The sequence below is a fragment of the Tachypleus tridentatus genome, chromosome 7, assembly GCF_004210375.1.
Source record: "Tachypleus tridentatus isolate NWPU-2018 chromosome 7, ASM421037v1, whole genome shotgun sequence".
Taxonomy (NCBI): Eukaryota; Metazoa; Arthropoda; class Merostomata; order Xiphosura; family Limulidae; genus Tachypleus; species Tachypleus tridentatus.
This window is the reverse complement of record NC_134831.1, coordinates 53,957,169-53,980,423: the sequence shown is the minus strand read 5'-3', so window position 1 is coordinate 53,980,423 and position 23,255 is coordinate 53,957,169. Positions and strand designations below refer to the sequence as shown.

General features: G+C 31.6%; 1 protein-coding gene across 4 annotated transcripts in view; it reads right to left on the bottom strand.

Annotated features, from left to right (window-relative positions):
* The window catches only part of LOC143255677 (putative sodium/potassium/calcium exchanger CG1090), a 52,003-nt gene extending 29,544 nt beyond the window's left edge, over positions 1 to 22,459 (bottom strand). Inside the window, exons 1-7 of one of the 4 annotated variants that reach the window (XM_076511725.1) lie at positions 22,100 to 22,459; positions 14,204 to 14,277; positions 8,191 to 8,359; positions 7,804 to 8,010; positions 7,377 to 7,477; positions 5,912 to 5,998; positions 2,469 to 2,569 (exon numbers count right to left, since the gene is read on the bottom strand). In XM_076511725.1, the coding sequence (XP_076367840.1) occupies positions 2,469 to 2,569; positions 5,912 to 5,998; positions 7,377 to 7,477; positions 7,804 to 8,010; positions 8,191 to 8,356 (662 nt within the window). In that variant the 5' untranslated portion in view covers positions 8,357 to 8,359; positions 14,204 to 14,277; positions 22,100 to 22,459. The remainder of the gene's footprint in view (positions 1 to 2,468; positions 2,570 to 5,911; positions 5,999 to 7,376; positions 7,478 to 7,803; positions 8,011 to 8,190; positions 8,360 to 14,203; positions 14,278 to 22,099) is intronic. The other 3 variants (XM_076511722.1, XM_076511723.1, XM_076511724.1) reach the window with 3 other exon arrangements.
* Between the last annotated feature and the right edge of the window lie 796 nt (positions 22,460 to 23,255).

Genomic DNA, 23,255 nt, shown 5'->3' with positions numbered 1-23,255 from the left:
CAGGAAAATGATCATTGCCTTGTGAATTACTGTCAACCCTCCATAAAAAGTGGGAAAATAGTGAGGGGGAGCAAACTGAGAGATTAATAGCAGTAAAAGACTTACTAGGTGCATGAATATAAGTAGAAGAACCACTATAGAAAAGAGAAAGGTTGTGATCAGAGAGAATACTGACACTATGGAGCAACCCTTCCTATCAATATCAGCCCTTCCCAGAGAGGGTGATATCCATTAATGTCTCCCGAGATTAAAAAGGGAGATAGCAACTGTTCAATGAGAGCATCAAGGTCTGATTGATCATAGGTCTCTCCAGGTGACAGGTAGAAAGAACAGATAGTAATAGTATGACCAAAGGAAACACGGATGGCTATGGCCTCCAAGGGTGTGTCGAGTGGCAAAGACAGGGTGGGCATATGGTGATCAACCAACAGTGCCACCTCTCCATGCACTCATCCATCACATAGCCTGTCATTTCTATAGAAAACAAAACCACTGAAAAGCGATTGTATTGGCAGGTTTCAGAAATGTTTCCTGTAAGGAAAGACATACAGGATAGTAGGAAGCAATCAGTGTTTTGATGTCATCCAGATTAGAACGTAAACCTTGACAGTTCCATTGTATCAAGGTGGCCATTGTTATTTACATGTAGGCGAATTGGATGGAGAACCCTTCTGTTTACAACCATGTCTTTTTTATTTACCGTCTTTATTCAAGGGAGATCTATTGACCTCCAGGTACCCTGACCTAGGTCAATTGGGCAGGTCTTTGCTGTTGGAAGAGGATTCCAATGACTGAGGACGTGAATGAATGATTGTTTTGCTTCTTGGGGTGGGAAAAGATATATCCAAGGAAATACCTGTGCCCAGAACCAAAGGAAGTGGAACTTGGGATTTGTTGGAATGTATGTTAGGAACAGAAATGGGTGTTGAAGTAGATTCATCAACTTTTTTAATCATGGATGTCCTAAGACTCTGCATTTGGTTTGAGAATGATTCTTATGGAGTCACAAAGAGATCTGTCTGCACTCCCACTGTAGCAGTGAAATGAAGTGCAGCAGCATATGTCTGAGATGAAGTGGTGGACAGCAACTTTCAAGCCTAAGGGTAAGTAATGTTTTGAATCATTTTCAAACACTGCACCTCTTTTTCTTCCAACCTCTTAGGGCAAGAACGAAAGTAGGACGGGTGAGAGCCATTGCAATTCATGCAATGAGGGTTCATTTCATACTCATAAGCATCGTGGTCCTTTCCACCACAATGAGCACACATTAAGGAACCACAACATTACGTCTTTGAGTGACTGAACTGCTGACACTGGAAACATCTGAGAGGATTTGAAATGTATGGCTGTACCCTACAATTAAGGTAACCTGCCTTGATGGTGGCAGGTGAACATGGTGATGTAAATGTCAGAATAAGGACATTGGTCAGCATTGTAACTATCTTTGTGAGTGGAGATATGCCTCACTGTAGAAACTCCTTGGGTGGAGAAACCAGTGAGAATCTCCAACTCAGAGATGTTCTTCAAATCCCTCTCAATAATAACTCCTCGTGATGAATTCAAATTAGAGTGAGGTGTAACCTCAATAGTAATATCTCCAATTGCTTTTGAATGCAAAAAGAGTTCGCTGTGTCGAGATGTGGATATTTCCACCAATGTCACCATATCAAAGCTTTTTTACTGACTTTGAAGAGCCAGCAAGTCCTTCTAGTCCCTTCTGAATGAAAAAAGGGAGACACTTGCCCTAAAGATTTGTCTGAAAAAGAATGTAGTATAAGAAAATGAGGTACAACAGGTGTTACAGATGTTGAATATTACTGCTCAGAATCTTCAAGACATGGTCATTTATCAATGGACTGTTTTTTCACTATTTTATTTAAGATTTTATTTAAAGGATCCATAATAAAAACAGAATATTTTGGTGCCACTGATCCCACCCACCATGGAGCAGTACAATGCCAAACAATGACACTGCAGCAATGCCTGGGTTTAGTGAGCACTATACCCAAACACCAGCATCAAATATGTCCATAACACGTATTGAGAACATTAAACACTGGTGCTTGGTTGACCCTAGCACAAGTGGACCAGCCAATTTATCCAAGGGAAGCCACCCCAAATCTGCCTGTCTACAGGAATTCTAGGCCAAAGTGGTATGTTAGGGTTAAACTCTTCAACCATCAGAATCCTCTCCTCCCCTTCAAAGGTCACCATGCACAGCAAACACGTGGGTGGATGTTTAGATCCCAGAGGAGGTAAACTGAAAGACACAGAACCTTCCCTGGGAGGTCCCCTCACCACATAGTGGAATCCACATTGAGAGGATAACAGAACTTAAGTATCTTGAGATCTACTATGTACTTATGACTACAGCTGTACAGTTCAAAGCATTTATCTCAATAATTTAATCATAAAAAAATATATTAAATAAATCAAAATAGAAATATATATGTGTGTAAATTACTTACCAGGAAACTTCTTCATTATAAATAGCCCATAGCAAGGTAAAGATACTTAGAAGATAGAAGAAGCAATCTCGAAATAATGGCCACCAATTCAGATAAATCTCCTGTCATGAAAAGTTTATTTCACATTATTACCCTTTAAACACAATACTCTGCCTATGAACTAGATATGAAAGCTACAAAACAGCATAACATTGTTAATTATAATTTTTTGATAACAGAAAACAAGTAGGCCCACAAAATAAGTAATATCACAATTCAAGATACATTAGGACTCAAGAAGATTTAGATTGTGGACAATTTTTTGACAAAGCACACCATAATAAAATAAATTATCTTGGGCTATGGTTTATACTGACAAAATTCTTATGCTTCCAGATAAGTAATTATGAAAAAACTTCCTGCCATACAATTTCAGTGTTTCATGTGCATTAATCATAAATATTTTAAATTTGTGAAGCTAAATTTAGAACTTCAAATCAGTTGATATAATTATCTTACTGTTTTTCAGAAATTGATAGAACAGTAACTGTGATCACCAACAGTACTTGCTGCTTTTGGTACATAAATGCAGACACTTGCAGGTATTCAAGAATTAAAGGTAAAGATGAATTTACTTTAACCTTTTATATATGTTGCCTATTGGTTCCACAGTTTATTTGCATGTAAATGAACCTAAAATCATTTCAGTACCTCCTGATTAAAAATTTATAATCAAATGTGAAATATATTTAAGTCCTATATGTTATATCCTACAAATTAAGGAAAACATTAGGCATGGAAGAAAGAATGCTATATTAACATTTATATATTTATCAAGTCTGACTAACTTTTAAAGGCAACTAGTAAAGGGTTGCTGTTAATTTTTACTCCAGTAACAAATTCACGACTGCTACTAGCAACATCATTTTCTTATCTACAATTACTTGTAACTATATCATAGTTCAATATTTCATGTATTTAATGTTAACTATGTATACACCACTTTTATATATATAAATCATCTGTGTTTTCAAATATTTTTGACAGTAAAATCCAATTTATTTCCATGTATGTGCTTTTATTTTACCTATTTCACAAAACCTAACAGATACTTCAAACTTGGATTGGGAGGAAACCGATTAATGTATTCTTGAATCAACAAAATTCCACAGTACTGTACTGCAAACAGTATTTTATTCTTAAAAGTTAGTTTAATTACTGAAGGCTGGCAAAGCATAGAAAACCAAAAGGCCTAAAATGTCTGTTAATTACATTGGCAAATTGATGTAATATGGAAAGAAAAACATCTGTAGCTTATGTATTTCTATCTTGTTATTACCTCCAATGAACAACCACTTGTAAATAGTATTATGTTACCAGCAAAACTATGCTGCAACAGCACAGGTCAGGTGGTGCAAGTTAAGCCAGCTGCATCCTTGATACCAACACTTCTAAAATCACAAAATATGCATGCAACTTCTCCAAAATGAAAAAACACTATTTTTGAATTAATTTTGCTCTAAATTGACTACTTTTATCACTAAAATGTAGATTTATTTTAATCTTAAAAATCACACCTGTTTCTTAAGAAATTCCAACATTTTAATAAATGATATCACCCAGGTTGCTTGTTGCTTTATTTACCTTGAACTATTACTGTTTACACACATAACATACAAGGGTATCTGGTAAGTTTAACTTACAAAAGAATGATGCATTTAGGAATATCTTGTACAGGGAGATAAAACATGTAGAAAATTACTTCTCTTGATAAACTAACACTCACAAGATTTCTGCTTCTACACTGAATTAAATATTTTTAAAGAACTAGTTGTTTAAATTGGTTTTTGGTGTTGAAGAAACAGTAAACACAATACTGTTTTTTAATTTTCAACAGACTTCAATTATGCATAAAAACACGCATCTACAATTAAGAACAAAAGACAAATATCCAACAAAAATGCACACACCTTTAATCATTACTTAACTGAATATAAAAACAATTTCAAAACCTGAAGTATAATTTCAACCCAGAGGACTGTCAAAAACCCAATACTGACTTACCAAAACAAAATAATCCAAGATTTACAAAAATATTAAAAGGCTTGACTAGTAAACTACACAATAATAAACAAAAAACTGACAATGACAACAAAATAGTTATTGACACTAGTTTTGTTACCTGTTAAATCCTTAAGAGTTTTAGATAGTTAAAAATAAAACTGATTCATATTAGAATTAATGAACTCATACGAACAATCATTAGGCTGACGACATTTGAGCAGCTGCTAATACCTCTTTATGCAATTGTACAGAATGAGAAATGGACATGAAAAATTGGCAAAACCCCCTCTTTTCCACTGGATTTAGAGTGCACATGTGTACTCACTGACTTGTAAGTGCAGGTACCAGGGCTGGCCCATGTGCTAATTGCCTGGGTATTTCATGCAGGCCAAACAGGATAACAAAACCAGCAAGACACCAGCACATGGAACAATCTGTTATTCCTAATCATAGTAACTTTCTGCTTCAAATCTTACAATATAAAGAATTAAAATGCATGTAACATGGGTACTAATATTCAACAGAAATAATCTGTGAATCATTCTTCTTCAATGTAAACTAGAAATGTTTTTCTAGTGTCTTCCAAATATTTACTAGTAAAACTCCAATAGCACCAATAATTTGTTAGGTTTGATTTTGAGTTCCAAATATTATGCATGCTTATAATATTAAATTGTTTTATATGCAAACATTTAGTATTATTTTAAAGTTACATCAAATGGTTTTGATACATTGCATGCTACAAAAAATTTAATCCATGCAAGAAAAGAAAAATTTCTAAAAGATGATGGAATTAGTGATGTACTGATACAAAATCGACTTGTGTGAAAATGAAAAATAAAAGCATGAAATCAATAGTGAAATGCAACATAAATAAGATGCAAACTTATGATATTATGTTATAAATTTAGGATAAACAATAGAAATGTCACTCAACTTCAATTCTTTACCTATTACTGAGTGTAAGTTATTGTAAACCAAAAATGGAACTAAATAGAATCATGCTTCACAGGCAGCTGTTACGGTGAACATGCACCAAGAGTTATGCCATAATTAAAATTTAAAACCAATTTATTTTTGCCCAAAAAATAACAGCTCAAGTTGTTCCTTCACAGAAAAATAATAAATACACTTCCTTACATTTTGAAGAGAATCATTTCTATAGACAAATCCTTGATGATGAGAAACTCACTTGAAGTAAAAATGTATCTCAGAATGGCTGGTATGAGTATGAACACTTACTAATAAAGCAGAGAACGTTTCAATTTTCCTAGAAACATTGTTCTTTGCTTTATTAGTAAAATTGTTAATACCTATACAAGTCATTCTGAGACATCTATATTAGCATATCATATTCTTACACCAAGTTTAGATAGCATAACTCAATAAAAAGGGCATACCCTTCCAGCAAAGAGACCACAGATGCTGATGACAAATGCTATGTTATACACAGCAGATCCAACAACTGTCCCAATACCAATGTCATCCTAGATTTATAAGGAAGACAACAATGATTATCATATCTTTAAAGTTGAAAAATTTTGTTCAATAAATATAATATACTATTTGGATTTGACTGAATAAGAATACTTCAGATTAGTTCTTAAAGAAATAGCACTTTTGTCTTCAGTATACTTTTGGTAAATTGGGAGAAATTCTGCTATGAAATAATTTTAAAAAATTGGTTAGAAAAATTAATTTTACTAAACAAAACCTGATTAAGAAAATGCACTAAAATCAAATCCAATAATATTGCAACACAATATAATTTTATAAAATTCTGTTAAAGTTATGAACTGTAAAAGATTTTAACATTTTAATTAATCAAACATTTTAAAAATACATTTACACTGATCAAAGATGTTTTAATACTAGTAAGTGAACAAAACATTAATATAACAGATAGCTTGACAGGTGTATGCTTTCAGTAATCCAATGTACTTGTAGCAAAATTAATCTGTTTCAGTAATGCACTTGTTACATGTGACATCTACAACAAAATTCATGTTCTTCAAAGCTGTTATTATACTAACAACTGGGCAGTACATGTAAAAATATGAAAGTTCTCATTCAAATATTGTATAATACATGCTAGTACCATTCATGAACTGCTTGAACCCTCCCCTCTTCCCCAAACCTTAGGAATAGTTTGAACTGTGTGTGAAATAGACAATTCTCATACAGAAAAAAATATAATAAAATGTCAACTGATATACTAAAACTTAATTTTATTGGTTTTAAATGTGTGTGTTCTTATATCAAAGCCATATCATGCCATCCCATGGTGCCCACCAAGGGGAATTGAACCCCTGATTATAGCCTTGAAAGTATCAAAGAATTATTCACAATTTCTGAAAGAGAGGATGCAACAGGTAGGCAAGATAAGTAGGGTCTGACTTTCACTTTTGAGTATAATTAAATAAATTTGAAAGCAATAAAAAGGACATTTTGACTGCCAATAACAACATAATGAGTAATTTAAATTTAGTTTCATATTTCTCAGAGAGGTGATGAATGAATTAAAGAAGAAGGGTTATCTATAGAGCAAATGCCAAATTTCATACTTAAAGAAATTCAGGAATTTTTTGTAATATTGTCTTATAAAATAATGAAATAAAAACATTAACATTTGGATTATTAGCCACATCTGCATACCAAGTTTGTATGCATATCATGATATGAAAGCAGTTTAATTAAATTATGAATGTAACTCAGTGAAACCTCATGGCATGTACCAAGAAAATACCCATATCAAGATGGTTAAGTACATCACATCAAATGTCATTTCTACATTATTTGTTTAGTTAAATGTACCGTGGTATTTAGATAAAATTGTTTGAGTGGAGTAAATTTTCTTAAACTCACCTTAGCAATAAAAACACCTATAACAGCTGTTGCTAGTTCTGGGGCTGAGCTGCCAGCTGCCATGAAAGTTGCCCCAGCAACATCAGATTTCATTTTAAACACTGATTATAAAAGAAGAAATTTAAAAAAATTATAATAATGGTATTATATTCATTCTCTTACTTAATATATATTCTAGTCTGATTTTATAAACTGTAGTTAAAGAATAGTGCATGTTATAATTGAAACAGAGAGAACTTGTCAAAAGATAAGCATAAGCAGATATGTACCCTGAAGATTATAAAGCAAAACAAAACTAAGGTACGTATGCAACAAAACATTTCTCCCTGAGATTGTCATATTTTAAGTATTCATCAGTATAGTTGACTTGAAAAGCAAATAGTCATTGTTTCTATTTCAATCTTCAATAAGAAAAATAGCTACATACCTTCGCAAATTTTCTCTACAGCCGACACAAAGTACTTATCACAAACTATAGCCAAGCCAAGGAACATATATAGGGCTACAAAAATGTGGAATGCTAATCCCCCTGCCCGTCGTACTTCATATCTCATCATGGGTTTAGGAAATTGTTCAATTCCAGGTGGAGTGCAGTTGGAACCAGAAATTTCCAACAGATGACGCAATGGTTTGGCTATAATAATGAAAAATATTTAAATTACACAATGATCATTCTATATGATCTGTATGAATATTCAAATGCCTGTATAATCTAAAAAAATTACTGATTGTAATAAATCAGAGTTAAGTGGCATAATTAAGAATTGTCGATTAATAGGAGATATTCAAAATACAATAAAAATATGCATCTTACATCCATTTCTACCATCTTCTGAAAATGAAGAAAGGGTGTTGTCATCTGTGATTAAAATATGATTCAAACAGAAGAACAAAACTAATCCTGTGCAGCAGATGGTGACACACACTGTGTAGATACTAATTATGGACAAGATAGCATCTTCATGCTGTCTTCTTCTCATTTCCTGTTAAAAGAAATTTCAGTCATACACCTTTTGTCACAGGATCATTCTTACACAAAAATTCAATTTGATTTATAGTCTACAAAATAAACCCAATAAGCATACTCAAAAAGAAAATGTTTCAAGGAATGTTTCTTTATTATGAAAAGAGTCACATACTAAGTAACTGCATATGCTTTCAACATAGTATATGGTGCATCTTTAAATGCATAATAGTTATCCCTATAGCCTAAACTACATTTATTAAATTAAATTAAAAGGTTTTCTGACAATTATTTTTTGATAGCCTGATAAAGAGTAGTAATTAATGCTTTCTAATCAGTGATTATCAAGTCAACTTTTCCAAAATTGATTTTATAAACTTGTATAATATTAATGATATAATACAAGCAGTGCAACACATTTCTAAATGGATACACAGTTAGAAATTATGTACATGTAGTCTACAGTGAGTTAGCTCGAGATCAACATAAACAAGCCTAACGTATGTTAATCTAATACCAAACAGCTGAAGTTAACACTAGTATTTGTAATATTACACTTAACTCAGCAGTTTGTCTGCCTAAGCAATGGCATAATCATTTTATCATGTCAATTCTAAAAAACTTAAAAGAATACATAGAAATATTTGTTTGTTTTAATGCAGGTTTTGCAATTTAATGACAATGTATATTGTGCTAATGGGTAAAGCTGTGTCAACAATGATGTACATGCATTCTCTGAAGATATCAACTTGCCACTTAACTAGCATATTATATAGAAAATAAACTTTTCAAAAAGAGAAATAATTGCAGGAATAGTGAATATTAATCCTTTAAAAACAATAAAAACAAGATAGTAGTGATGGCACTTGCATCATCACTATAAAGTATCACAGACACATTGTTTAATATAATGTTAACCAATATAAATAGGATCAATTCATTTGTGATTGAATATATCTATATAAATATAATAATAATGTTGTCTGTCTATAACTACTTTGCAGAGTGTGGATGGATCATCAGAACAGGTTCATTAGGTCCATGTGGGGGTACATACAAATTTTCAGTTTTGTATTTTATGTTTCTTGTGGGAAGTTTTTAAAAATTCCACATAAGGGAAGCAACTTTATGTCCTAAGATAACCTTCCATTAATAACAAATTTACACATCTTCCCATCCAGTGGATGGGTACTCCCTCTAGTGATTACACATATATATTGTTAATTCTTGATATCAGGTAATAAAAGAGCAAAAAAAAGAATAAAAATAAATAACTCATTGCTATGGTATTCAAGTCTAAACACAACTAAGAAGTATGTCCAAGAGCATTTAAATATTCATGCAATAGCTATACAGGCAGTTTAATACAATTAAACCACACTTTCCACAAACAGACAACATAAATCTTTCAATACGAGAAAATGATCTATAGTTAAAGGAAGCTTGTTTTACTTTGAATAGTTCACATTTTATGAAACACAACTATAGGTAATAATACTTTTGGGTTCTGGAATACTTGATTTGGTCTCAATTTTTATAACTATGTAATTAATGACATGGCAAAATAAAATAATGAAGACTGTTGAGTTATTTGGTGACAATGGGAATAAAAGTGAAAGTAGCTTGTGGCACACCTTAAAGAAAAATAAGCTATCTTGGGATTGTGATGTGACACAGCCTTTGCTTTATTTTCACCAAGTAATCTAAAAGAATTTGCCAAATGACAGAACACATTACAACACTGTTTATTTTTTACAATTAAGTTAAACCAATATTAATATAAGATTAATATAGTAGTACTAAATATAGGAACTATTTTTCCAGTGAGGATTTACTTCAAGTATTTGGTTCAACAAACCTAAAAAACAACAATTTTTGTGAGTAATGGGAAGCAATTATCTGTAGCAAGTTAAATCATATATTATAACAAAGAAACATACCTATAGCAACTATAAAAAGACACTTCCTAAACAGCTGATGTATTACAAAAACTTACTGTCATTACCTATTTATTAGGAAGCCAATATAAATACAATAATTTAAATACTTTTGGAAATAATGTTAGTCAAGTAAAAATTTTTAAAGTTTACATATAGCATGTGTTTCAATAAACCTTTTAATGCAATACTTGTTAATGTTGTCTGTGAATGTATGCATTTTCTCTGAAAAATTAAGAATGTTATACTTATTAGATATCACCTGTAGACAAATACTCAAATATAATTTGTTATTAAACATGGGATACTGAAAGTGCACGCACTTTTATACTGTAGTTGTAAAGCAAGTAACAATGACTTGTTTACTTACTGCTTGGCTAAATTAATATTTTGATTAGTGTAGTTAGTATTTTGATTAATAATTCTCATAAATGGATTATTTTCCTTAATACTGTAATGATTAAACACAAATAAACAGGGTCCCAAGTCCAAATTCAGCCACATTGTAACAATCATAATACCTGTTGCTTATGTGTTAAAATCTTCAAATAACTGCATTTAAAAAAGGAAACACTAAAATTTGTATTAAGTACTATGAAATAACTTATGATTAAACAAAGATAATTACTAGGCAACTACAGCAACTTGCTTATAATGATGAAGCAACAAGAAGCCAGTTCATTCATGGAGTTCAAAGGAAACAGATAAATAGTGTTATATACCAGCAGATTAAGGAATTGAAACATATCAGTACATAATAAAATGCACAATGTCTGAATGTTAATTAGATGGAATGTTTCAAAATGTGGACATAATCAACCACAGCATCACATTAATGCTACCAGTCTTCAAAAAATCCAAGTCCTCAAGAACAGTATCATAACCATTAGACTATGATCAAACAGTGTAATCATAAACTGTTTGCAAGATGCAAGATCATTTACATTATTTCTCTATTTACAGAAAAAATAAAATTTTGGTTTCATAATCCCAATTTACCAAACTAATACTACTGAATAGAAAATAAAATGAATATACTTAGCTGTAAACAATTTAAACAGAAATGTTTGAGGAAAACTATTCAATGTTACACCTGGAAAAATGAACCGATTCAAATCTGAAGACTTTGTTGTTCAACCAACAGAATATGCTGAGTGTGATGATTTCATAATTAGCTCAACTGTGAAAAAAGAGAAAACTACTAAATCAGCTTTGCGACTATTTATTCATTTGAACAATATGATAACAGTTAAACGAAAGGATAATATTTCTCAAAGTTACAAGTATTCCACTAATCCTCATAAATTTCAATAAATGAAATGTATTACTCATATTCACAGTAAAAACAACAGTGATCAGAGAGATTGCATAACCTTGTCCTGCCACTTCTCAAAATTGTATGCATTTATATTGGAAAATATGAAAGATCACCTTTAAAAACTCAGAAAAATCCTTCTCAGATTTAATATAATCAACAATCAAGATCATTCTTTGTAGTATGACAAGTAGTCTGAACCTTAAAGTGACCAGTAAATATGGTACAAAAGTGACTACACTTTACAGTTATAAAAAAAAAAAAAAAAAGGCCAAACTATTCCACCACCCCAGGTTTGGGGATGATTGTCCAATGCAGACTTTCCACCTTGTGTAAATGTTTAAGTGCATTGCTCTATTAATTTTTGACATGTATTGACAGGAACAAATGCATACATATATGGACCCAACTGCATTTAAATTAATGGAATATATACTTTAATATATCCCAAAAAGTCAATTTACTTTATGTTGTATTCCAAGGTATTGAAGTCAAATACTTTAATTTAATAAACCTATACAAATTTAAATACCACATATTTTGATAATTTATATAAATTAAATGTAACATTTATTTGTCAGCAGTCTTTCCAAACAAGTCTGAACCATCTAATAAAAATATTCGTCATTGTCCCATTTATCCACAAAAGCATATAACTTATTAATCGAGAATGCTTTATTGAGTAGAAATTCCTATGGTAATGACTACCCAAAACCTACAAAATTAAATTTCCAACACAAACTTGTATCTTACAAAAAAAACATTTTTAAGCTTTTTTACACATCAATAATGATCGAATGAATAACATTCTTTCTTCACACCAAGATTATATTATCTTTACATTTACACACTCAACATGTCATTACTGGAAACCTTAACAATGGAAAAAAGAAAATGAAGATTCAATGCTTCTGATGAATAAAAGAACTACATTTTACACATAATTCAATGTTCTGATGCAATCACTGATATGTACAATAACAGATTGGAGTGAAAAATAAATAAATCTCAATCAGTTTTCAAAATGGTTTGGATGGACAGAGGTTATCAACAATACAATATTTTTTTGAAAAATTCACACTCAAACATTTCACAATAATACTTCAAATAGCTACAGTAGAATCTTTATACTTAATTGAAAAATATAACACTAGCAGATAAAGTTAAAAGTAACTTTGTTTTTATTTATAAAAAAAATGCATCATTACACTTTGTAAAGAACTAAGCTTTAATTTTCAAACTTTGCAACCTTAAGATAAATGTTTAAACTTATAATCAATGCAAACCAAATTACCAAACAAGGTAATAAAATTTTCAGTTGATATAAATATTAACAGCAATAACATAATTCCCAAGTTGTTCTGTGTTCCTAAACTCCACAGGCCACCCTCTGAATAGAGAATCATATGTGGAGTCAAAGAAAAGCCACCACCAAAGGGTTACCCACTTTAATAAGAAAGGCTTTTAGTACAACAAAAATTGGAAAAAATATTGTATCATTATAAAAGAAAAGCCAAATACTGATGCACACAAAATTATCAAAAGAGTTCCCAGAATACAAACAAAACCTTTCAAAGCTAAACATATCAAAACATCAATTTCAGCAATTTTATACCAGCCTACCCTAACATGAAATATTTGAAAAACTTAAGTCCTTAACTAATAGACCTTTTAACAATGCAGGTAGATTACAACTGAAACTTGATTAAATGCACACAGTTTTGATGGTGGGAAGTTCTTTTGCTTTAAATTTACATCAGTGACACAGATAAAAAAAATAAATTATTTATATTTGTGATGATATTAAAGGTTTGGGTGTTGGTGGCTGCAAAGAGGTTGCTGCTGCCTTACAAGACGATCAGGATTATTTGCCAATATTTGGTGAGTCGGACAAGTGACAGATGGTTTTAATTATAACAGGTGTAAGGTAACGCATGAGAAATATCACAATTTGAATTATAACTATAATTTTAATATGATTAACTAACAATGTTATTTAAGAAAATGATTTTGGTGTTCTGGTTTATCAGTCTCTTAAGCCATCCAAGTAATATGCTGTTGTCAGTAATTTTTTGTTTTATTTACAGTAATATAAAAATAGAAGTACAAAGAAGTTATAATATTATTGTATAGGTCAATAGTTAGACCACATATGGAATACTGTGTTCGGTCTTGGACTCCTTGCCTTAGCACTTTTGGAAAAGGTTCAAAGGAAACTACAAGAATCATACCTGAATTTGAGAGACTGTCATACTAGAATACAATAAGTGAAACTGTTTTTTTCTTAAAAAGAGAAAGTTAGAGAGGATGTGATTACAATGTTTAAGATTGTAAAGACAACCGAATTCTAATATATTAGCTTTATTTGTATTTAATGGTAAGAATAGTAGGACTAGGGAACACAAATGTAAATTTTGGCAGGACAAAAATCACTTTTAGCTAAGACTGCTTTATTTTTCTAACAGAGTGGTATGACCTTTGGAATGGATTGCTTTCAGATACAGTAGATGCAATCAACTGAAGGAAAAGCTTAATAAATATTTGAATGACAAGGGCTATCACTTATTAGGATAAGAGACTAACTTTGAAGAGATGTAGCACTAAAACCTACCTTGATCTGCTTGGGTCTAGTGGACCTGAACTACATAGGAGCCAGAAACAAAGGGATGATACAAATCAGCAGTCCTGAAAACCAAGAAAATACCTATTAAGGAACTGGGGTATTTAACATTTGATATGGAGTCTCAAGCAGAGCCTCAGAACACACAGACTCTAATGTTGACAACAAGGAATATTTAAATTAGTACCATTAATGTGGCTACAAGGATACTGAAAACATTAGAGGCAATGAATAAAAGAAATCTCATAATACTTGAAATATTTAAGACTCAATCAAGTAAAAGGAGAGGAAAAAAATAAAAATTACCAACTTCTATAAAAGGAAGAAGATTATATGCATAACATCAATTATTTTGAGTACAAAATTACAAAAACTTTCTTCCAACATAAAGATGCTCACAAATGGGTTTGATATAAAAAATGCAGAATATATAATTGTTACCCTAATAAGTCTATGGTTAATTTAGTGTTAGCATTAAATAGGAGAAAAATCACAGATGTTAAAAGTATACCACCTACCTCCCTGGAGTGAAACTATAGGCTGGTAATATGCAAAACAGTAACAAGACCAAGTACTTATAAACTCATAAGTGTAAAAGATTTAAAATTGAATAATTGAATATTAATGTCATGAACCAATTTCAAAATAAGGTAAGTGAAAAGTACAAGTTATTTGCATAACAGAAGTTTAAATAAAGTTAAAATAACATGGGAAACATAAAGGACCTTCTAATATCAACAAAGAGAAAGCCACAGGAGTTATAACTACTAAAGAAAATAGGACAAAATGCACAACATGGATGACAGAAGATGAAATATGCTCTTAAAAATAAAATATACAAGTTTAGGTTGTGGATGAAAGGAAAAGTAGAAAAAGAGCATATGAAACAGCAAGAACAGTATCAGCATATAAACAGAGCAAGAGTAAGGGAAGATTTTGAAGAAAAACTGCAAGCAGATTATGAAAATTTAAAAAAAAAACAAAAAAACTTGTACATAAAATTTACAAAAATGGTACAGGAAATGCAGCAAAGAGTAACTGGAACATTTAAAAATGCTAATGGTAAAAGAGAAACTGCAAAATATGGGTTGTCAGTCATTAGATAAAAAGAAACAATTTTAAATATCTTGGAGTAAACCTTGATAGTGAAGAAGAGAGAGAGAGAGAGAGAGAGAGAGAGAGATAAGACCACAGAATTGCAGCCTACAGCAAAAACATTGGAATACTGTATTCTTGACATAAATAAAGAGAAATACCAATGAAGATAAAATTTATAAGACCTTATTAAGACCATGACTGATATATAGCTCAGAAGTATATAAAATAAAGGCAGCAGAGATGAGAGCCTTGAGACTCGCATATGGAGTTACTCATAGATATGGAATGAAACATGAAGATACAAAAAATTCTTGCAATGGATTTATTCTGGACTTTATCAAGAGGAGACAGTTCAGATGCTATATAGATGTTAAGTGAGTGGATGAAGAGTTACATGAAGAAATATATGAAGTGGATACCAACTGGAAGAAAACTCATAGAAAAACCAAGGGTGAGATATAAAAAGATAATGAACAAGCAGTTGGAAATGGAAGAATAATGCTGGAAGAGGTAACATTACATCTGGAAAAGAGTGTGTTGCAAAGTTTTGTGATATGATGCAGCACACAAGCTTCAGCCAAACAGGTAAAGAAGAAAGGTTGGTTTGGAATATTTTATTTTAGAGTTTAGTAAAGTGGATGGTATGGCCTAGATGGACCAACAGGTCCTTCGTTGTCTTTAAAATGTATGCAAGTATAGTGCAAAATACTAAAAATGTCGCACTGCAATGTTATGCATTATTAGTTCTCTGTTTTTAAGTCATAAATGAGAATTGTCTCCTGTTGACACTGTTTCTCAACTGGTTATAAATAAGTTTTTAAGAACATATTTGTGCCAGCTGGAGTTGACTAACTCAGTCCCAGTCTCTAACACCAGCTCTTAGTAGGGAAAAATGAATGGGAAAGTGTGAGAGAAGGTATTATTGGAAATACATTTTCAATTTAAGAAAATATTACCTTTCAAAACACATACAACCTCTCATACTTATAATTAGAACCCCCACATTAATGAGAAGAAGCCAGCAAGGACACTGTCCATAAAAAAAGCATCTGCATAGATCATGGGTGTGTAAACAGAAGTTTAGCATCCCAGAGAAGGGGAGAACCACACTACATCCAGAACAGGTATGTTCTTCACGTGGAACGTAATTTATGGACTGTTTGTGGAATTTTATGATTTATCATCACTAGTGGAAAGGCCCCAATCAGACAGCCAAGATTACACTACTTAGGGTTGAAATTATAGGGCCATAGTCCCATTGGATCACAAGATACAATGTTATGAATATATCCCAGTCTGGAGCCACAAAGTGATGCATCCTGAACCACCAGAACTATGTTGAGAAAATAAACAACACTGAAGTACACAAACCTTCTGCTCAACCTGCAGTCTTAATATACCAGTTAGGTAATTGGAATGTTTATTTGGAGCCAAGAATCCAAACTAACTTGAGGAATCTGGAGAATATTATGGACTCAAAGAATATTTTGTCACAAGTATTAAATGGTAGTCAATAAGGTTACCTTAAACAGGTTGGGACTTTTGATAAAAGTGTATTCAACTTCCTCTCAATACACCAATTCTAGTAGCTGTCATTGCAGGACTAAACAAAGACTGGGACAGGAAGATGGCAACTTTAGAAATTAAACTCTTATACTGTACAAATGACTGCATAACCTCTATGCCTGAAGCTTAAGTTTCTGGATATATGGGTGTACAATGTCAGGTCATGGCTGCCTCTACAGAGATGTCCTAAGAAGTAGAAGAGGTGGACACTCTGGAAGGTACCACAGAAGCAGAAACCTTGGTTTAGTTACCAATATGGTACTCTCAACAGGACCCAACATTTGGATGCAACAAATCACATTTACTAGCCTGGATAACTTATGGATTGGAAGGAAGGCATAGAGTTGTAATCCCATCCTGATGGAATGCATCCACTGCCAAAGCCCAAAGGTGAGATACTAGTAACCAAACTGCCAAATTGTTCCAATGAAAAGCCAATCCAACAATCAGTTACAAAATGAGAGCTAGTCCAACAGTACCATGCAATGCAGCATCTAGTTTGTTAGGGAAATCTGTTTAGGTTGAGACAATTAATACAATTAATCTGCTACCACACACAGCACCTGTGAAACACTGCAAGCTAGTAGGGTAATATGATAGAAGTGGTCCCAAGAAAAGAGGTCCAAGACTTGAAAACAAGGAATTCTGGACCAAGTGCCTACTCAATGAGAAACATAAGATATCCTGTGTGACAATTTTCTCTTTAATAAGCCCAAGAGCATGAGGCATTGCTTTTTGAGAAACAAGGAGGACAAACATTTTGCAGGGAAGCCTTGTCATACATGCATAGATCCTGGAATTTCTGACTGTTGGTATATGCATTCCATTCCTGAAGCAAAGTGTTCATGAAGAGATGGAACTCTGGACAAAAGAAACCCTTATTATAGTAGTGTCCTGAGTTAATACCTCGAGGTTGAAGAATGTTCAAGGCGATGGAAAGTAGAGAATACAGTGAATTGATGTATATAATCCCTTAGTTACATAAAGACCATTAACTCTCTCAACACAAGCTCCCTCAATTTGACTGATCACATGACCTCTTTGCACTCAAAGTTTTTGTATATTTGATATTACTAACTTTTATTACAGTATGTATATCTTCACAAAATTTGGCAGTTTTTCTGTAAATATTATAAAAATCTTTAACATAAAATAATCATTTCTTGAAGTACTTTAAATAAACTAAAAGGTTTGTTCATAAATAGATTATTTGTTTTGAATTGTTCATGTGCAAAGTGATTTTTATGTTAAGATTAAAAATACCTTTCATCACAAAAATTTAATATTTTGTGTGTGTAATCTCTTAAACCTCCTAAATATATTTAAAATGTTTGTTTTCAGTAAACTTTATATTTTATCTGTTAGTTTCTCTAATCTAACCCCATACTATGTTGGCTAACTTGACCAACCTTATAACCACCTTAAAAAAAACATAAAAAATAACAAAAAATAAAAATTCACTTTTTTTTTTTCTTTCAAAAATGACTTTGTATTGCAACACGAAACTACATTTGTTTATCCTACATAGCTATAAGCTTGTAATGCAAAACATCTATTTACAATTAAACATATTCTTTCATTGCCCTTTGAATTGTGTCTAACTACTATTCTCACTATTATAAGCTGTAAACCACTTGGAGAATGTGAAAATGTTATAATGTTGAATTATGTTACCAATGAGCTGCCTGTGAAACATTTTTATTGTATTATTTTACCTCATATAGCCTAAAGAGACCCCTATATTTACATTTTGTTTAATTTTAATATAATAAACAATAAACATGAAAAACATGAAATCACGTATTTACCCGAATCTCCTTTTTTTTCTTTCTGTTGATTCTTAATTATATTTAACCCTACTTTTTCTTTTATGCTAACAGTTGCAATGTCCCAAGTTGTTTTATAATGAATAATGCACCAAAAAACAAACTAATAACATGAAAAAAGTTGTCAATTTCTTCTAACTCTCACAATTTTTCTGGCTTTCTAACAATGTGACAAGAGCCATTACAAATTCATCCAAGCTAGTCGTTATCTTTCAACTGAGAATGAAGCTTGTACTAACAACAAAGTGACAATTCTATGTCTAGAAAACAATATAATGCAATACATTTGATAGATAAAAATGTTGGCTTTCTATTGGTTATAGATAATACAGAACCAGATGTAAGAGAAAACTATTAACAAATCCTGAATGAGAGGATGTGACAAGAGGGGTCTGATTTTCTACTTGATAACTCTGTAACCAACAAACCTGAAGGCTATAAATTAGTTTGTCTAAGTGATGATGATTTTATAGTGAGTAACTTGCTTTTAATTCCACACCTGGTGGATAAAATAGAGAAATGGAGATATCTAGAGAAAGTGTTACATTATGGAAAATTCAGTATTTAAAAAATATCTTGTACAATTAAGAACTTAAAACTTATATACTATTAAAATAAGGATTACTAGCTAGAATTTTATGCTATACTAATGGTTATAATATAAATAAAGTAGAATAATAAAATTTAGAATGCAAGTCACAAACTTCATGACATGCAGAGTAAAGGATACCCATCATTATAGGTTAAACATATCTCTTGTGTTCTTGTCAAAAAGGCATGGGGGATGCAAGTGATGCCCACATTTCCAGAAAAGCTAAGATTACCTGTGCAGTGAATATAAATATGTCAAATGAAATAATTACACATTGATTCAGATGAATTATAAAACTAAGTCTCTAAACAGTAGTGTCCTAATGAGAGGTAAGAAACCTCTTAGGTGATCCTCAAATACAGACTCAACCCTTCATAAAACACCAGATGACATCCAGCTGCCCAATAGAGTAGCTTAGTAGTTGTAGATGAATGGGTTATACTTCCAATGCTTATCCAGTCTGGCTTCAAATGCTGCAATACTCAATACCGATAACATTTTTTTCTCCAAGTGAATTCTATAGTTAAATTAGTCTTATAAAAAACATTCTCCCATGTTTGGCATCTTTATGGATAATTCTTTGCTATGGCCTCATGTCCCATTTTCAATGATTGCTAGATCAAGGTTCATAGTTACCTCTGAAATTTGTTAAACTGCTTACATGTCTACCATTTCTACTGTTAATCTCTTGTATGTTGAACTTGGTACTTTCAGTTTTCTTAATCTCTCATAATACCTTAAATTACACAAGATGGTATAAGCCTAGCACACCTTCACTGAATATTTTCAAGTGCTTTTATATCCTTTAAAAAATTACAACCTTATTTGGAATATTCCACGTGAGGTCTTGCAAGCCTTTTGTATAAATAAACATACCTCTCCATCCATATGCACAAAAGCCCATCTTGTAAAAGACATTATACTATTCACTTTAATATTTTTTTGCATATAATATTCAAATAATTCTGAATCAATAGTAACAATTAGGTCCTTTTTAAAGTGTGCTATTTCATGACTATTGAGGAAAACGGAGTTTACAAATTTCAAAACATAAACCCTTCCACTTCTCTGAGTAAGCAACTCTTAAGTCATTTTGTCAACGCATTTGAATTATCTTGCAATTTATCACAACCACCAATCATTTACATTCTTACAAATCTTAGCATCATCAACAAATACATTCATATTTGAACAGTTCATAGCTTCTGGCTCATCAGTGATATAAATAACAAATAAAACCAAAAGAAGCACACTTTCTTGGAAAATTCCACTAGATACATAGAAAAATTAGTTATATACACATATTCATTTCCTATTAGACAAAAATGCTGTAATCCATTCCAAAATATTAATCACTTACCCCATAGCTTTTCATTTCACTCAATAGTCTCATGTAAGATGCTTTATTAGTGGCCTTCATAAAATCAAACTGAAGTGTATCACCATATCACATGTAATAACCATTAAGATGCAAAATGACATTAATGAATAAAGGATAATTTATTTACTTTAAAATGTTAAATAACTATATCCTACAATTAATCCAAATACTTTTGATGCAATATGTATCAAGCTGACAAGTCTAACTCTTTGGTAATTTTCTACTTCCTGTCTTAAACACACCATAAATTATAACTTCCTTCCATTCACTAATATTTTTATTTCTTTACAATGTGTCAAATATACTTTTTATGAGTTCATATAAAGTTCAGGCAATTTACTCAAATTCAGTTCACCTTTTCTTCAATACACTGTTACCCAAGATATAAAGACATCATCCTGTCTTTATTCAATATTAAAAGATCCCAAAGTTTTATAAATTGTGAAAATTTTAAAACTTTTCTCAGTCATTTTTTGTTAGTTTCTATTTTCAACACTCAAAGTTAGATTGCTAATACTGTTTTAACTTCATATACTGACAAATTTTCTTTGGATTTTGTTCTTTTCCTTATCTTTGTAGTTTCCTTATGGAGTACTTTCTATTAAATGCTTTTCTCTTCATCTGTACTTTAAACTCTTTCTCATACCAGATTTAAATTTAATTTTCTCTTTAGTCACTTTACCAATCACTACATTTTTCTTTGTTTACCAGATAGGTTTACTTGTACCTAACAATTGAGTAACACATCTATCAGGTAGAACGTTTAATTTACCTTTACATATGTTCCATCACACTTGTAGTCTACATTTTCATCACCATTACAAAACAGTTCATTCTAAGTTCATTAGAAGTGCTCATACAAGTTACAACAAACAAAAAAAAAACAAAAAGAATCGATCACTAGTACTAATGATCACTTTTACGAATAGGACTGTACCCTGCAGGACTTGTAGCTGCTTGTCCCACACAACCACACTTCGTAGTAACGCTAAATGTACTAGTAGTACTATTAACTAAAATATTATTACTTATATATTAAAATTTTATAGTTCTAACCCCTGTATATCTTACACATGTATTAAAAAAACAAGTACCACTAATAGTTATATTACTAATCACTCATAGTAATACTAACACAGCATACAACACCGCCCAATAATGAACTAAACTATTCGACATATTTATTATACATTTAACTTCATCATAGTTCGTGACTTAAATTGAACGTAAACTAAATAAATTTTTAAAAGTTAAAAGTCAAAGCTTCAAAATCAAATTCAATTTATCAAGCTCATCGACATCTTTCAGTCACTCTTGCAGTATAAATCTCTTTAAGTTTTATATAATAAATACTCTATAACTGTAATTGCAGTCTACTATGAAAACGAACTTAAATGGAAAAATAAATAAATAAAAGGACTTACATTCAAGTTCAATAAAACTTCTAAAGTTTAGGTCTAAGAGTTTAACATAACTACACGTTACAATTTCTATGTTCTGGCAACGCACACAACTTCGATAGCTTGGTATCTTTCTCGACGCTATCCAACGTAATGATTTGTAGATGACGCTTTGTGGTTTTACTTTAGCATACGAATGGCGCTTTCCAAAATACATTTCTCTCCGACAGTTCCATATTTATACAATTTGGTATTTTATTGAGCTCTTAAGCCCAATTTTCAAATTTAGTTTGTTTAACAGGCTTCAAATTCTCACCAAATTAGCTGCTAAGCACCATCCCCAGAACATACGCAACATTACATAGCAGTTATTATACGTCTTGACGTTATTTATTTAAATTAAATGCAAGGAATATATAATATTTCGTTAAACAACTGTTTTCTCATATTAAAAGTATAAAATTCAGCTATCACTATTTAAATTCAATACATCAATGTAGGCAAATAAATTATCAAAGTAAATTAATTTAATGTTTTTTTTGTGTAATTGTTTTTTCTCTTAATTAAAGTATTAAAACAACATATTACCACATAATATTCTATCTTTTTATTTGATAAAGAACTAACACCATCCTATCACCAGCTGCATCTTACGACAAACATTAGCAATGAATCACTCTGCAAAACCCGCACAGCGGCGTGTCTGCGGATTCTTATCGCTATAAAACAGCTTTCGATACCCGTAGCGGCTAGAGCATATATAGCCCATAGTGTAGCTTTGTGCTTAATTCTAAACAAACAGAAAACACTGTTCAAAATATTTCTTATATGGTCATTATCTTAAAACTTTAAAAGGGGAAGGGAACCAGCACAAGAAAAATCTCCAAAATTCAGAGCTAGGAAGCCAGCTTCAAATTGGTACGATACCATAAAATATCCTAAACACGTTGAGTTGCGAATGTGTTATAAGAGTAGCAGTCAACCCCCCTAGCGCAAATGGTAAAAATCTGATATCTGGCTACTTTTGTTCTGTCAGTGATTTGAAATTAATGTTTGGTTGGGTTGTTATTAAACGCGAATATACACAATGGGCTATCTGTGCCATGGGTATTGAGACTTGAATTTTAGCACTGTGAGCCTGCAGCCTTGCAGTTGAGCTACTGGTGACAGCAGCTGAAAA